Raw genomic sequence first — 17,495 nt, forward strand, 5'->3', positions numbered from 1 at the left:
GTTTCACCATGTTGACCAGGATTGTCTCGATCTGTTGACCTCGTGATCCACCCGCCTCGGCCTCCCAAAGTGCTGGGATTACAGGCTTGAGCCACCGCGCCCGGCATCTTTTCTTTCTTTCTTTTTTTTTTTTTTTTGAGACAGAGTCTCCCTCTGTCGCCAGGCTGGAGTGCAGTGGTGTGATCTCGGCTCACTGCAACCTCCGCCTCCCATGTTCAAGCGATTCTCCTGCCTCGGCCTCCCGAGTAGCTGGGACTGCAGGTGCCTGGCCCCACACCCAACTAATCTTTGTACTTTTAGTAAAGACAGGGTTTCACCATGTTGCCCAAAATAGTCTCAATCTCTGGACCTCATAATTTGCCTGCCTTGGCCTCCCAAAGTGCTGGGATTACAGGTGTAAGCCACCGCGCCCGGCCCAATGTCTAACTTTTAAAAACACCCCTTTGACCAAATGAAACACCTGTGGGTCAGATAAGGCCAGGGAGGGGCCAGTTTACACTATCTGCCCTAACCCTTTGTGGCTGGGCATACTTATTATGGTGACCCCTGGCGTTCCAGAAAAGCCTCCCACAGTATCCATGTAAAAGCTCTTGTTTAAAATTACTATAATATTTTGCAGCAAAAATGCACTTTAAGCACAGAATACTTAACTCTAATAATAGATGAAAATTCTTCCTAATGAAGAGGACCATCTTTTCTACAAGGTATTAAACACCACGAACAGCAGGAAAGACATGGGTGAGGTCGGCAAGGAGGTAGCGTTCCATTGTCCCCGTCTTTCCTTAGTTAACCAACACCACTCATGAGACATTTACTGCTTTTTTAAAAATAGCTTTATCAAAATATGATTCACACACCATGCCATTTACCCACTTAGAGTGTGCAATTCAATGGTTTGGGGCATATTCACCAGGTCATGCCGCCATTACTATAATCCAGTCTGGAACACTTTTGTCCCACTAAAAGAAACTGCATACCCGTTAGTAGGCACTCCCTCTTTCCCCAAAGCCTGGCAACCACTAATCTACTTTCCTGTCTAGAAACTTCCTGTTCTGGATATTTTATATAAATGGAATCATATAGTATGTGACCTTCTTATATCTGGGCTCTTTCACTTAGCATAATTTCAAATATCAAGGTATGCGTATGGATATACTATACTCGATTTATCCACTCATCAGTTAATGGCCATTTGGGTTGTTTCCACTTTTTGACTGTTACAAATAATGCCGCTGTGAAGATTCATGTACAAGCGTGTGTGGACGTGCTTCTGTTTCTCTTGGGTATATACCTAGGAGTGGAATTGCTGGGTCAACTTGTATCTAGCTATGTTTAACCTTTTGAGGAACTGTCAGCTTGTTTTCCAAAGTGCCTGAACCACTTTACACTCCCACCAGCAGTGCATAGGGTTCCAGTTTCTTTCTCCACATGCTCACCCATGCTTGCTACTCTCCGTCTCCTTGATTATAGCCATCTGTGCGTCTGTGGGATAAGCATTTATTCTCAACGTGTAAGGCACTTTTAACAGGGCAGCTGAATTTGATGTTTGATGTGATTATTGAGATCAAGACCTAAAATAGGGATCTTTTCTGAACTTAGATCACCTTTCTGTAAGAACGTTTCCTTTGCGTTTTCCACTCGTCATGTGTCCCATTCTTTGGCTAACCAGAGGACAGGCCTCTTAACAAAAGGTCTGATATTTTCCCCTTACCAACCAGTAAAATAATCCAATTCTAGAGAAATTATTTGACATAAATTAGCTTTGGTACAATTTTCTGTGCCTCAGCCAGCATTGCTGCCCACAGCTGAAGCCGCTGATTTCCCCCGGAAAACTCAGGCTGAGGCAGGAGGTACTTAAGCAGCTGGGGAAGAGGTGCTCCTTCTTGATACACGGACACATCTAGCACCACCTCCCCTCCTTTCACCTCTGGTCTTTCTTCTTGCCCATCCATTTAGTCATGAAACATCCTTTCATGTTAGATTAAGGTAGTGACAGCCCTGAGGAAGTACTGAGGAAACTGAGCATAGACCTTGGTGGCTACGAGAGGTCCATGCATAGTGAATTGAGGGGAATGGGTGTCCTCGCTTCTAGTCTGGAGTTCACAAACCTGTGCTCTCTTCTCTTCCTGAATGCCTCGTTCCTGTGTTTTCATCGCCCTGAGGGAAAAGAAGTTTTCAGTACCTGTGATCCTTAGGATGACTGACCTCATCAGACATCTTGGTTTAGTGTTTCTTCTCCTTTTCAGAAACTGGGCCGTTTTGCAAAGTAGACAAGAGAATTCATATAGCTTGACTTTAGGACTCATTGCACTGACAGAAATCAATATCCTTCAGCCAGTGAAAAACTTACAGCTCCCAGTCTGCCTTTTTTATTGTTGTTTTGAGACGGAGTCTTGCTCTGTTGCCTAGGCTGGAGTGCAGTGGCATGATCTCAGCTCACTACAACCTTCGTCTCCCAGGTTCAAGCCATTCTTGTGCCTCAGCCTCCCGAGAAGCTGGGACTACATGTGTGCACCACCATGCCTGGCTAATTTTTGTATTTTTAGTAGAGATGAAGTTTCAACATGTTGGCCAGGCTGACCTTAAGTGTTCCGCCTGCCTTGGCCTCTCAAAGTGCTGGGATTACAAGTGTGAGCCACTGTGCCCGGCCTTACGTTTTGTATTTTTGTCCATTGGAGTTTTTATTTGTATGTTTGTTTTGAGATAGAGTCTGGCTCTGTGGCATTCTGGTGTAGTCTCTGCTCACTGCAGCTTCCGCCTCCTGGGTTCAAGTGATTCTTGAGCCTCAGCCTTCCAAATAGCTGCGACTACAGGTGTGCGCCACCATGCCCGGACTCATTTTGGTGTTTGCAGTAGATGGAGTTTCACTAGATTAGCTAGGCTGGCCTTGAACTCCTTGCCTCAAGTGATCCGCCCACTTCTGCTTCCCCAAGTAGTGGGATTATAGGTGTGAACCACTACGCCCAGTCACCTTTTAAGTTTTAAAAGCCCATTGGCTTGGTTGAACATGGGAGACAAAACATTAAATTAAAAACAAATAGGCCGGGCAAGGTGGCTCATGCCTGTAATCCCAGCACTTTGGGAGGCTAAGGCGGGCGGAGCACCTTAGGTCAGGAATTCAAGACCATCCTGGCTAACAAGGTGAAAGCTCATCTCTAAAAAAAATAAAATAAATAAAATAAGGCTGGGCATGGTGGCTCACACCTGTAATCCCAGCATTTTGGGAGGCCGAGGTGGGTAGATCACCTGAGGTCAGGAGTTCAAGACCAGCCTGGCCAACATGGTGAAACCCCATCGCTAATAAAAATACAAAAATTAGCTGGGAGTGGTGGCACACACCTGTAATCCTAGCTACTTGGGAGGCTGAGGCAGGAGAATCACTTGAACCCGGGAGGTGAAGGTTGCAGAGAGCCGAGATTGCGCCACTGCCCTTCAACCTGGATGACTGAGACTCTGCCTCAAATACAATAAAATAAAAAAATAAGAAGCCCATTGGTAACCATCTTTGGGCAGACAGTCTTGCAGTTTTCTGTGATAAAGTCTAATTTGGCTTGCCATAGTTCACTGTACCCACAAAGTAATAACCTTGGCCTAACGGAACTGGTAAATGCTTAAACTATATATATTTCTGCACATTTGAGATCCCCTCTCACCCTTCAAGTGTGCCTCCGCCTTTTCAAGTTACATCAATAAGATGTAATTGGCATCTATCCTCAATCTTCATATCCTAACATTCACATTTTATTCTATTTTTCCTGCCTTCTGATTTAGAAAGATCCAAATGCTTTTAGATCCAAAGATAGAAGAGGAAGGTTAAAACAATTATTTGCAATAAGTACTCCTTCAGCTATTAATTTACTTATGCAATGGCTTTGTTTAATGTCTGCTGTATGCTAGGTACTCTGCTAGGGGCCTGGGATTCAAAGATAGCGGCCGGGCTCAGTTTCTCATGGCTGTAATCCCAACATTTTGGAGGCCGAGAAGTTTGAGACCACCCTAGACAACATGGAGAGACCCTGTCTTCACAAACACACAAAAATAGCCAGTGCCAGGAGCAGTAGTTCATGCCTGTCATCCCAGCACTTTGGGAGGCCAAGGTGGGAGGATCACTTGAGCCCAGGAGTTTGAGACCAGCCTAGGCAACATGGAGAAACCCTGTCTCTACAAAAAATAAAAATAAAAATAAATTAGCCGGGTGTGGCGGTGCACACCTGTAGTCCCAGCTTCCCAGGAAGCTGAGGTGGGAAGATGGCTTCAGCCCCGGGAAGTCAAGGCTGCAGTGAGCCATGATCGTGCCACTGTACTTTAGCCTAGGCAATACAGCAATACCCTGTCTAAAAAAAAAAAAAAAAGTTCTTGCCTTTATGGTGTACAGTGCAGTGGGACACAACTGTGAGTGCAGTAATTAATATACAGAATATTACAGAATTGCAAAAAAGAGGTACTTCCCCTATCCTAGCGGGGATGAAGGAAGGGCATAAAGTATAGTAATGACGATCTGTAATTCAGTTATTTAAATTGAACATGGGAGAGGATGTTCAGGACTTTTTAACTGGATAAGTTTGTAATTTGGGATAAAACACCCAATCACTTGGCTGGGCACAGTGGCTCACACCTGTAATCCAGCACTTTGGGAGGCTAAAGCGGGTGAATCACTTGAGGTCAGGAGTGCAAGACCAGCCTAGCCAACATAATGAGACCCTGTCTCTACTAAAAATACAAAAATTAGCCGGGCATGGTGGTGCGTGCCTGTAGTCCCAGCTACTCGGGAGGCTAAGGCATGAGAATTGCTTGAACCTGGGAGGTGGGAGGTTGCAGTGAGCTGAGATCGTGCCATTGCACTCCAGTCTGGGCAAGAGAGCAAGACCCTGTGTCAAAAAAACGATAACAACAACAACAACAACAAAAACCACTCAGTAACTCTAAAGTAAAATATGTCAACTTGTGACTAAGGATTCATGTGGAAGAAGAACAGGATCTGATATCATAACTGAATATCAAGGTTGTGGGGTTGGAACTAGAAGATGTCAGTTTTATTTTAAAATTTATTTATTTTTTGCATTTATTGGTTTTTGTTTGTTTTTTGACGGAGTCTTGCTCTGTTGCTCATGTTGGAGTGCAGGGGTTGCTAACTGCAACCTCTGCCTCTTGGGTTCGAGCAATTCTCCTGCCTCAGCCTCCCAAGTAGCTAAGACTACAGGCACCTGCCACCACGCCCAGCTAATTTTTGTATTTTTAGTAGAGGGAGGGGTTCACATGTTGGTCAGTCTGGTCTCTAATTCCTGACCCTGTGATCCACCTGCCTCTGCCTCCCAAAGTGCTTACAAAGGGATTACAGGTGTGAGCCACCACACCCGGTAATTTCTTTCTTTTTTGTCCTTCTCTGCCTATATCACAGAATATCAAATATAAGAAGTGAAGTGCCTGCAATCACTTTTCTTTTTTTTTAACTCTTTTCTCTGACATAACCTCTGTCAAACTTGGGAATAAATAAAGGTACTATCACCAGACTAGGAGAAGATTAGCATTGCTTGAGGTTAGGATTTTAAAAATACAAAGCAGGCCAGGCGTGGTGGCTCATGCCTGTAATCCCAGTACTTTGGGACACTGAAGTGGGCAGATCACGAGGTCAGGAGATCGAGACCATCTTGGCTAACATGGTGAAACCCCATCTCTACTAAAAATACAAAAATAATAAGTTGGGTGTGGTGGCACATGCCTGTAATCTCAGCTACTTGGAAGGCTGAGGCAGGAGAATCGCTTGAACCCAAGAGGCGGAGGTTGCAGTGAGCCAAGATCGCACCACTGCACTCCAGCCTGGGTGACAGAGTGAGATTCTGTCACAAAAAAATATTAAAAAGTCACAGATTTGCAAGCACTGTCAACCTTTAAAAAAAGTTTACTCTTTACAACCCGTGGTCCCTTCCATTTTATAGCTGAGAGCATTGAAGCATGGAGCTTTAAAAACTTGCCCAAGATCTGAGAGCTAGTAAGTAGCAGAGCTGGGATTTGCACCAAGTCTATTCAATTCCAGTGCCTATTACTCACCATATCACCCTGCAAAAAGAGAAACCTTGTGTGGGCCTATTGCGCTCAAGTTGTCTTGTGGCCATAAGTGCACCCTTGCAGGAGCAAGCTGGTACAGACAACCAGAAGAGTGTATGGCCAGGCCAGTACAAAGCCAACACTGCTCCTGGGAAATCTGATAGTGCCATATTCAACTAATCGTCAAATTTTAATATCATGGATGCCACTGAATGTATCTGAATCATTCTCATGAATCTTTTGTACTATGAGACATTGAGAAGATAAGACAGTATTGAAATAAATATCTAGATTTAAATGAAGTATAAAATTTGAATGATTAGTAGAGGGAAGTAGAGGATAGTAAATATGTGTGAAAATAACGTAACAGTTAACTTTAGATATATTCGCTTTAAATACTGCATGTGCAGTATACCGATTTATATCCTCTTTAATATTAGAGTCTTTTTCATGTGCATGTGTGACATATTGTCCATTCACCAAGACTATAATCCCTGGGACCAATCATGTATTTTCTTTTAAAAAGAAATCAATATATTTTTTTTGGTTTCTTTTATTTTTTGAGACGGAGTTTCGCTCTTGTTACCCAGGCTGGAGTGCAATGGCGCAATCTCGGCTCACCGCAACCTCCGCCTCCTGGGTTCAGGCAATTCTCCTGCCTCAGCCTCCTGAGTAGCTGGGATTACAGGCACGCGCCACCATGCCCAGCTAATTTTTATCTTTAGTAGAGACGGGGTTTCACCATGTTGACCAGGATGGGCTCGATCTCTCGACCTCGTGATCCACCCGCCTCGGCCTCCCAAAGTGCTGGGATTACAGGCTTGAGCCACTGCGCCGGCCCAGAAATCAATATTAAAATAGGAAAGGCTATTTAAGTTTACTCTCAAGTAGTTTAATAAATTTGGGGGAATAAATTAGGTTATGGATACTTGTAAGCGATATAAAAAAATCAACACGATGTAGGTGATTTATTCCAACTTTGATATGTTACATTTGGAGGAATTGGCTGTTGGATTTAGAAGTGTACAAAATAGCATTAGAGATTAAAAAAAAAAAAAAAGGGAAGTCTGTTATAACTGAATAGGGGTGTGGTCTGCTCAGGCTAAAAGGAATAGATAGTAGTTTCATAAAGGACTGATATAAATGTAGAGGCTTCCGAACTGGCCACTCCAGCCAGCACGTTTTCTGTACAGACGTAAGTATGTCTATTAATACCAGCCAGCTTGGTGAGTGAGAGAAACCACAGCTTGTGGATTTGGGCACATGCACTCTCTGCCTGCATCTAATCCTTCGAGTAACCATATACCTACAATTCCTGTAATCCTAGAGCAGTTACATGGATGCACTAAGTGGTGTGATGGGAGGGAAAGATAGCACCACAAGGATTCGTTTGATTATAGCAGTAATCCACACCAAGTGCAACAAAACAGCCAGACAGTTTAGAATGTGGTCTCTAATGAACTCGCTCATTTCAGCAGGCCCTCGCGAACATTTCCTGCTCGAGGACCCCGTATCAAAACCAAGTGGCTGTTCTTTAATTACATGGAATAATCGTTTGATTTCCAGGAAGTTAAGACAGTGCTTTGTATTTAAATAAAAAGTTCCAGACATGCTGGGAAACCCGATCAAACCAAGAAGAGGGGTGAAACGGAATGCCTGCTCCGTGGCTCCAGATTTCGGCTGCTCGGCGAGCCTGACGTGACGGCGTGTGAGCCCAGAAAAGGGGCATTTTAAACCCGGCTGGCTGGACCGTGTCAGTGTCTCACGGCAGCCCTGCCTTTGCAGAGACCTCAAGTGTAACGCGATCACGGAGCTCGGAGGGGCTCGAGGCTCGGCGGCTTCCGCCCCTCGGCACCAGCAGAGACCCTCGTTTTCGGGGGACAGGGTCCCACAGTGTCGCCCTCCCTTTTGCAGGGCCATGAAAAGCCTGGGGCCTCTGATCTCCACGGCTTTGGGCGTGAGTGTGGGGCCAGAAGGGGGGGGAGGCCTGTGGGTGTCTCTTTTGCCTGAGGAGTTAGGGACACTTGTGGAAAAGTCAGGCCCTTTTCGCCCCGGCGGCCGCTCCGGCGTGGGGCTGGCTTGGGTTAGACACATGCACACATACACCATAGAGCTCTGCTTTCCCGTAGCAGCTGCTGCCTCTGCCTCTGCCTCTCCCGCCTCAGCCTCTTTGCCCGGCATACACACACATTCAGATTTGCGCGCTGTTTCAATCCTTGATGACGTGTCCCCGGAGACAGCCAATAGCGGACGGGCTCTGGTCAGGACAATGGGAGGTATCGGACCAATGAGCGAGCCCCGTGAGTTGGCGGTAGCCAATAGGAGCCGCGCTGGCTGGAGAGTAATGTTACAGAGCGGAGAGAGTGAGGAGGCTGCGTCTGGCTCCCGCTCTCACAGCCATTGCAGTACATTGAGCTCCATAGAGACAGCGCCGGGGCAAGTGAGAGCCGGACGGGCACTGGGCGACTCTGTGCCTCGCTGAGGGTGAGTCTGGGGCAGCGCCGCGGCGGGGAGAACGCCTCCGGCAGCTTCCCAGCCCGCGCGGCGGCCGGATCCCCGCGGCCGGGAGCCGGCGGGTCAGGATCCACACAAAGGCAAATGAGGGGGGACTGTGGGGGGAACTGCGCACGGAGCGAGCCTCTGCCCGGGCGCCGGGAACGCTGCCCCGCGCCGGAGCCCCAGCCCTCGGGCGGCCCGAGGCGCTGGAAGCCCCGCGCCCCGCGAGTTTCTACCCCCGGCGGCGTCCGCGCTGACTGGCGCAAAAAAAAAATTTTTTTTTCATCGAAAAAATTTCAAGCCGTGTTTCGGGCCCCCCGGCCGGGCGTTCGGGCGGGCGGCGTGCGCGGAGCGTGGCCGGGGCAGCGGGGCCGGCGCGGCTCGGCGGCGGCGGCGGGAGGGCAGCGGCGGCGCTTCCCCGGGCTGCATTGGCCGCCGCCGCAGCAAGCCGGGCGCCGGCGGGGAGCGCGGCCGGCGGGGCGGGCGGCGGGGCGGGCGGGGTGCCGCGGCGGGCGAAGGCGGCGCGGGGGCCCGGGGGCGGCGGTGCGGGCCCGGCCGGCCTCGGCCCGGGCGCGGCGGCGGCGGCGGCGGCGGCGGCCGGGCGGCGGGGGGAGCGGCGCCGCTGCGCTCGCTGGAACATGGCTGACTCGGGCCCGGCGCTGCTGGCTGAAGAGAAAACAAGGCGGGCGGGCGGGCGGGGGAGCTGGGCGCAGCAGTTCCGAGGCAACTTTTTTTTTCCTCTCTCTTTTCACAGCCCCGCGTTCTCCGTGCGGGGGCGGCGGGGCGCGCGGCCCGCGCGGAGGGAGACGGGGAGTGGCGGGCGGGTGGGCCCTCGGGCGGCCCCCTCCGCGGCGGGGGGAGGGGAGCGGCGCGGAGGGGAGGGCCCGGCCGCGCGCCCCCCGCCCCTCCCCCGGCCGTAATGGCCGAGTATGTGCGCCAGAGCGCGGCGCGCACCCCGCCCGCCGCCGCCGCCGCCGCCGCGCCCGCACCCTCGCACTCACACACTCACACACACACACATACACAAAGGGAAGGAGCCATATTCTCGCTCGCGCTCGCCCTCGCGGCGGCGGCGCAGGCGGAGAAGACGCGCAGCGGCCATTCCGTGCGCGCCGGCCCCGGCCGCCGCGGGCGGAGCCAGCCCCCATTTCGAGCGGGGCTTCTCCCTGCGCCGAGCCTGACAAAATGGGGGCGGCGGCGGCGCGGGCCTGCGGAGCCTGCCGGGCGCACGTGGCGGCCTCGGGCCTGGGAGCCGCGCCGCGTCTTCTCGGCCGCGCCGCCGCAGGCGAAGTTCTGGGCCGGGGGCCCGCCCCGCGCGGGAGTCACCCCAACTTTGACGGCTCCAAAATACACTTCCCTGGTGGGGGGAGGGGGCCACCGAGCCACGAGCAGGAGTGGCTTTTGTCCCTCATCCTTGTTTACTCAGAGAAACTTCAGACCGGACGTGTTTAGTCAGAGCAGAAATACATCTCAGGGCCAAACCGATAGGAAACGAGGCTGCCTCACGGTGGCACCGCCACCCCCTCCAGCCGTGTGCCGAGCTCCGGAGCTGGCTGCTGCTCCCTCCTTGGAGCAAAGTTTTATGCAGAGAGGGTGGTTTTAAAAACTTTCGGTGCACGGTGATTTTTTTTTTTAAAGGTCCCGTAAATTAGGAAGAGTAGACTCACTTACAGGCCCTTGTTTATTCCCTGTCTAGTGCAAATCCACGAATTGGCAGCATCTTTTCTGACCTTTGGTTTGGTTGGTTTAAAATGATGTTCTAGATTTTAAAATCGTTTAAGTGACCAGTTAGATACTCATTCAGAACAGACACAGGCTGATAGGGAATACTTTATTGTACGTGGGTATATCTTTGCGTCCAGACTTTTTTGAGATCACCCTGAAGGACCTTTTTTGTTTTGTTTTGTTTTTGCTTGGCATAGCCCCTGCAAGGAATTTAATCTCTCTTCCATATTCTTGTCTGATTTTACGGAGGTTGATGTCACTACTGTGTTAAATAACCAGTACCTTGGTTTTCAATTCCCTTCCTAAGTACTTGAAGCTTCTTACGTGTCATAATTTTCATTGCTAACATCAAATGTTTTTCTTATTTTTTAGAAAAATAACTAAACATGGGCAAAGGAGATCCTAAGAAGCCGAGAGGCAAAATGTCATCATACGCATTTTTTGTGCAAACTTGTCGGGAGGAGCATAAGAAGAAGCACCCAGATGCTTCAGTCAACTTCTCAGAGTTTTCTAAGAAGTGCTCAGAGAGGTGGAAGGTAAGAGGGCTTAAAGCATGCTAACAAGGTAATTAAAAGGCAATTTCCAAATGAGGATGAAAATAAAAGCCTAACTGGCGTTCACATAGCAAAATACATGGGTTTTGAGGATAATTTATTTACATTTTACAACTTAAATTTACAAATAATTCTTTCGTAGACCATGTCTGCTAAAGAGAAAGGAAAATTTGAAGATATGGCAAAGGCGGATAAGGCCCGTTATGAGAGAGAAATGAAAACCTATATTCCTCCTAAAGGGGAGACAAAAAAGAAGTTCAAGGATCCCAATGCACCCAAGAGGCCTCCGTGAGTATCTTGCCTGTTTTTATTTCCTGGACATGTTTTGCAGTAGAATCTGAGAGACATTTAGTAAGCATCTGTGTCAGCTTAGAGTGTAAGTGTACAATCAAAGTTTCTTAGCTAATACTTGTTCATGCAGGTTATATTTAAATAGTATACATAAAATTCCGGTTGGGTGGGAGTGTTCGTCCAAGCATTTGAGTTAGACACGGTCTCGTTTACCCAGTGTATCTCCTTTTGATCCTTTTATCTCCTGAAAAATACTCTTCTCTGAAGTAGTGTAATTGCAGAATGTTCATCTGGGGCCCTAGCTAGTATAAATTAAATAGTTGTAAGTTAAGCTTTGGTTGTGAAGGATATTTAGCGTATTATAGTATTTGCACTCTGTCCAGTGCATCATAGAAATTCACAGGCAGCTTTAAATAGCAGTGCAGAGTACGTTTGGTAGTATTTGTTTTTATGATCTGTTAACTCAAAATCCTAAAATTGAAGTTGTTTTTTTTTAGTTCGGCCTTTTTCCTCTTCTGCTCTGAGTATCGCCCAAAAATCAAAGGAGAACATCCTGGCCTGTCCATTGGTGATGTTGCGAAGAAACTGGGAGAGATGTGGAATAACACTGCTGCAGATGACAAGCAGCCTTATGAAAAGAAGGCTGCGAAGCTGAAGGAAAAATACGAAAAGGTAAGTATGGGTTTGCTTGGTAGAATGATGAAGAGGATGCCAGATGTTGTAGGATTGTACTTAGTTTGAGGTGTAACAAGCTTTTAGTGTAATAGCTACATTAAGTATGCTGTTGACATAAGTCCTTTCTCACCCTTCAAAGAATACAGAGGACCAGATAAATTGGGTTTACTTCATATGATTAGACGCGGACATAGGATATACGTTTAAGTTGGTTTTACCATTCCCCAGTGTCTTGAAGCCTATGAAAATGTTGGTAGTCACTTCAAGTCAAAAATGATTATTTTCAAATGGCTTGGCAAACAGTGCAAAAATAAGCTAGACAAAGTTAATATAGGCTCTATTTTTCTTAATCATATCCTAAAACACTTACTTTCCTTTAAGTACTCAAAAAAACCACATCACTGAGTTAAATTTCAAGTCTACTGATCTGTCCAGTAAATTAATAAGTTAAGGAAATCTGTAACTCTTAAATTGAAATATTAAGTACTTAAAAGTTAATTTTTAGCTTCTTTAGTTATTCTGAAGTGTCCATTTCTAGATGTTTCTGAATCTAATTGCATGTTTATTGACAAATTACTTTTTTTTTTTTTTTTTTAAAGACAGCTTCCTCTAAGGATTAGGGTCTGACAGTGTAAACCTGTAGAATGCTTTTTTGCATTCAGAAGGTGGCAGTGTCTACCCTTTAATCAAAGTCTCCACATTCTACTTTTAATAGAGTTAGGATGTGGTACATAATTGCACCTCAATGAGGCATAACTGCAAATATTAGACTGTAGCATTTCATGAGTTATAGATTGTTATGATCTCATGGTATTTTTATGTGCATTTATTGAAGTTCTGGTTATTTCTGGAGTTGCAGTGGATCTGCAGATACGTGGTATTTTGGTGTAACTAAAATCTTGATTTCGTTCATACAGTTTTGCCATGTTCTATTTCTTCCCTTAATGTTTTTTTCTTTCCTACTGTTTTCTTCTCCCTTTGCTTTGGAAGGATATTGCTGCATATCGAGCTAAAGGAAAGCCTGATGCAGCCAAAAAGGGAGTTGTCAAGGCTGAAAAAAGCAAGAAAAAGAAGGAGGAGGAGGAGGATGAGGAAGATGAAGAGGACGAGGAGGAAGAGGAAGATGAAGAAGATGAAGATGAAGAAGAAGATGATGATGATGAATAAGTTGGTTCTAGCGCAGTTTTGTTTCTTGTCTATAAAGCATTTAACCCCCCTGTACACAACTCACTCCTTTTAAAGAAAAAAATTGAAATGTAAGGCTGTGTAAGATTTGTTTTTAAACTGTACAGTGTCTTTTTTTGTATAGTTAACACACTACCGAATGTGTCTTTAGATAGCCCTGTCCTGGTGGTATTTTCAATAGCCACTAACCTTGCCTGGTACAGTATGGGGGTTGTAAATTGGCATGGAAATTTAAAGCAGGTTCTTGTTGGTGCACAGCACAAATTAGTTATATATGGGGATGGTAGTTTTTTCATCTTCAGTTGTCTCTGATGCAGCTTATACGAAATAATTGTTGTTCTGTTAACTGAATACCACTCTGTAATTGCAAAAAAAAAAAAAAAAGTTGCAGCTGTTTTGTTGACATTCTGAATGCTTCTAAGTAAATACAATTTTTTTTATTAGTATTGTTGTCCTTTTCATAGGTCTGAAATTTTTCTTCTTGAGGGGAAGCTAGTCTTTTTGCTTTTGCCCATTTTGAATCACATGAATTATTACAGTGTTTATCCTTTCATATAGTTAGTTAATAAAAAGCTTTTGTCTACACACCCTGCATATCATAATGGGGGTAAAGAAGTTGAGATAGTTTTCATCCATAACTAAAAATCCAAAATCTTGATCAGTTAAGAAATTTCACATAGCCCATTTATATTTATAATCTAAAGAGTAATCGATCTACTCACAGCATGGGACTATTAGAATCAAACATTTTGAAAGTCTGTCCTTGAAGGACTAATAGAAAAGTATGTTCTAACCTTACATGAGGACTTTATTCTTTAACTCCCATTACCATGTAATGGCAGTTATATTTTGCAGTTCCCACATTAAAGAAGACCTGAGAATGTATCCCCAAAAGCGTGAGCTTAAAATACAAGACTGCCGTATTAAATTTTTTGTTGACATTAGTCTCAGTGAAGACTGAAAATGCTGGCTATACGTGTGTTTTCCCATTAAATATGGACTGCTCAGGAAACGAGACTTTCCATTAAAAGTATTTTTAATTCATTGGGCCAGCTTTTAAAATGAAGATCCCACATTGAGAATAGGGTATATTTTCTGTATTAGGGTTTGCCCCTTTATAAATCCAAGTAGATAGGAGGAAAGAAAACACTTAAACTTTGCATCTCAGTATGAAGTACTCAATTTATTTGGATGATTTTTCTTTAAAACCCAAACTCATTCATTAGTCATGTTTATCTGCTTACCAGTTTAGGGAACAATTTGGCAATTTTGTGGTTTTTGAGATTATCGTTTATTCTTAAAGTGCCAGTATTTTAAAATAGCGTTCTTGTAATTTTACACGCTTTTGTGATGGAGTGCTGTTTTGTTATATAATTTTGACTTGGATTCTTTCCATTTGCATTTGTTTATGTAATTTCAGGAGGAATACTGAACATCTGAGTCCTGGATGATACTAATAAACTAATAATTGCAGAGGTTTTAAACATTAGTTAAATGGCTTTCACTTAAGAATATTAAGATTTTATTATATATTTTTAAGTCGTCTAATACCTCTTAGCAGTACCTTTTAAATAAGTGTAAGCACTGGCAAAGTTTTTCCCTTTAAAAATACTCATTTTATGCTTATAAATAGGTTAATGGGCTGATAAAAGGTTTTGTCAAACATTGCAAGTACTCTTGGTGCTATATATAAATGAGGAAAAGCTAATTTTACTTTTATAATGATTTAAACAAGATTTTTAAAAAGATAATGTAAGTGAATAGGGTTCATGATAGGCAGCAATTGTGTCAACATCAGATTTTTTTTGTCATGGGGAAACAAATGACAATCTGATTTAGCTGAAAGTTTCTACTCTAGAAATCACCACTGTCAACATTAGTTAATTCTGATCCATTTAAAATGAATTCTGGCTCAGGAAGACTTCATAACTTTAGTAGGTACATTATGACAACTACCATTTTTTTAAGATGTTGAGAATGGGAACAAAGTTTTTGAGGGTTAATTCTCAAACTGACCACAGATTTTAAGAAAATGGACAAAACCCTCTTTAATCTGAAGACTAGTATGGTTTGGTGTTCCAACAGTATCCCCTAGAAGTTGGATGTCTAAAACTCAAGTAAATGGAAAGGGGAGGCAATTATAAAGTGTATAGGAACTATTTTTGTGCTAAGATAGTTAGAGTGCTGTGGGTTGTAAAGACTTGACATCAACAAAAGATAAAACAATCTATAATTAGTTGGGCCAGCTTTTTAAATGAAGATGCTTTTTAAAACTAAGCTATATAAATCAGTTTTTGTTTTTGGTTTTTTTTCATTCGAAAGATTGGCATATGGCATATTGATTAACTAGAGTCAAATTTCCTAACTTTGCTGTGCAAAGGTTGAGAGCTATTGCTGATTAGTTACCACAGTTCTGATGATCGTCACATCACAGTATTATTCTTTGCTGTATTTGTTAATTTTCTTAAAGTGAAATCTGAAAAATGGAAATTTGCATGTCCTGTGTACTCCAGAGGTAATGATTAAATGATAAAGATAGGAAAAGTGTCCATGTGACACAAACTGCTGTTCAACAGGTATTTCCCTTGCTATCCAAAGAATTGTAACCATTGCTTAGACACTAGGATTTGACTATGCTGAAAACCACAGAAGAGACAACAGTGGCTTTTGAGTGAAAAGCATGGCCACTACCTTGCTTGGCATTCCATAGTCCTTGGTGAAAGTTCACATTTAGGTCTGCTTGATTCAACACACCTCCTGAAAGGGTCTGATAGCTTTCAGTACCAGTCAAGACACTTCTGCATATGATGGTAAGGTATCTGCAAATTTGTACACACCAAACACAGCAAGTCTTTGAATTAACTTGCTAAAATGTGAGCCATTGGCTACTAATTAAGTTGTCTTATTAGGGAGTATGATAATATTTGAATTTATTTTTTATATTCGTGCTTTGTATCACTTTCAAATGACCCTTGAAATGCCTTTTCAAACTAGATAAAAGCTAGAAAATGATTTGATTGGCTCTCTAGCAAAAGATGGAAGGTGGTTCATTTTCTTGTCCTCTTTTAATACCAAGGCAGTTCTAACACTTGCCACAACTTGGGAAATTCCCTGGGTCTACACCAAATTGCTCCCAGAGTAATGAGGCAAAATGTTACTCTGTTCTAGGATTGCTGCTGTTTCGCAATACAGCATGACAGAAACACCATACAACATGGAATGACACAAGCATAATATGCCACACTCCAGAATATGTAATGCTCATCTTCCAGGGGGTTTCAGTCTAAGACAAAAATCTCTACCAGGAAGAAATGATAGATGTCTTTAGGCACATCCATTGATTTGGACCTTCTAATTGAATTTTTACTTATTTTGGCACGGGGTCTTGCTATGTTGCCCAGGTTGGTCTCCCAATCTGCTCAGTCCTCGCACCTCAGTCTTCCGAGTAGTGGGGATTACAGGGACATACCACTGCTTAAATAGTTGAATTTATTGGGCATCCACTGAAAAGGAAGTAGGAATAAAATCTGCAATAATAAGAATAAACCTGTAAGTGAGCATGAGCAATGGTGGGCAAGGGTATGCAGTCTCTGGAATCCAGACGTAGAAAATCAGTGGAAAGCTAGGCACAGTGGCTCACACTTACAATCCCAACACTTTGGGAGGCCGAGGTAGAAGAATTACTTGAGGTCAGGAGTTTGACACCAACCTGGGCAACATAGTGAGACCTCATCTACTAAAAATAAATAATTTGTGGATATACTATCATTTTAAAATCAGTAGAAAAGGGATTAGAGAGATCCCTATAAATTATGTACTCATTCATTTTTCTCTAGTCACATAATTCAGTCGTGTAAGTGACATTCCACAGTATGGTGCTCCATGATACATATATTTTCTTTTTTCGATCTCACTAGTATATGATCCACAATATTTTTTATGATTCCCTTACAGATGGACATTTAGGTTGTTTCCTATTGTTGGCTATTTAACAGGACTGCGCTGAACATCTGCACATTTCTCTCAGGCACGTGTGGGTCTTCAGGTACCTCAAAAGTAGAACTGCTGAGTCAAAAGACATTTGCAGTTAACATTTTGGCAGATACTGATAAATTGCTCCCTTTACCCAGCAAAAGCTGTATTTATGCTGTGAAACATTTTAACAATGATTTTTCAATGAATCAAGACTTTTACTGGTTTTCTTTAGCTCCATGAGATAACTTCATTTTTAAAAAACGAGAAATTAAAACATTGAAATACTGTCGTTTGTCCAGAGCTACCTGACCAGAATAAGAAACAGGCAGAATCAACTGAACGACTCTAAGGACAAACCACTGCTTTATTTAAACTGCTAAACTATTTCTCAAACTCCTGCCCTCAACCTATCCTCCCTCCCTCCTCAGCCTTGTTGCTGAGATTACAGGTGTGAGCCACAGTGCCCAGCCTAAACTGCTGAACTATTTCTCTAAATAAGGGATCCACTGTGCGAAAATGACGAGGGTCTTTCCCGTTTTGATATGCTCT

General features: G+C 44.2%; 1 protein-coding gene across 2 annotated transcripts in view; it reads left to right on the plus strand.

Moving 5' to 3' along the window:
• HMGB1 (high mobility group box 1) overlaps window positions 1-14,455 on the plus strand; it is a 151,574-nt gene extending 137,119 nt beyond the window's left edge. The window contains exons 1-5 of one of the 2 annotated variants that reach the window (XM_039473262.2): window positions 8,384-8,529; window positions 10,639-10,802; window positions 10,963-11,108; window positions 11,609-11,783; window positions 12,777-14,455. In XM_039473262.2, coding sequence (XP_039329196.2) covers window positions 10,653-10,802; window positions 10,963-11,108; window positions 11,609-11,783; window positions 12,777-12,953 — 648 coding nt within the window. In that variant the 5' untranslated portion in view covers window positions 8,384-8,529; window positions 10,639-10,652 and the 3' untranslated portion in view covers window positions 12,954-14,455. Of the gene's footprint in view, window positions 1-8,383; window positions 8,530-10,638; window positions 10,803-10,962; window positions 11,109-11,608; window positions 11,784-12,776 lie in introns of those variants that run through there. The other variant, XM_074387890.1, reaches the window with a different exon arrangement.
• Window positions 14,456-17,495: the final 3,040 nt, after the last annotated feature.

The sequence above is a fragment of the Saimiri boliviensis genome, chromosome 16 (assembly GCF_048565385.1).
Source record: "Saimiri boliviensis isolate mSaiBol1 chromosome 16, mSaiBol1.pri, whole genome shotgun sequence".
Classification (NCBI taxonomy): domain Eukaryota; kingdom Metazoa; phylum Chordata; class Mammalia; order Primates; family Cebidae; genus Saimiri; species Saimiri boliviensis.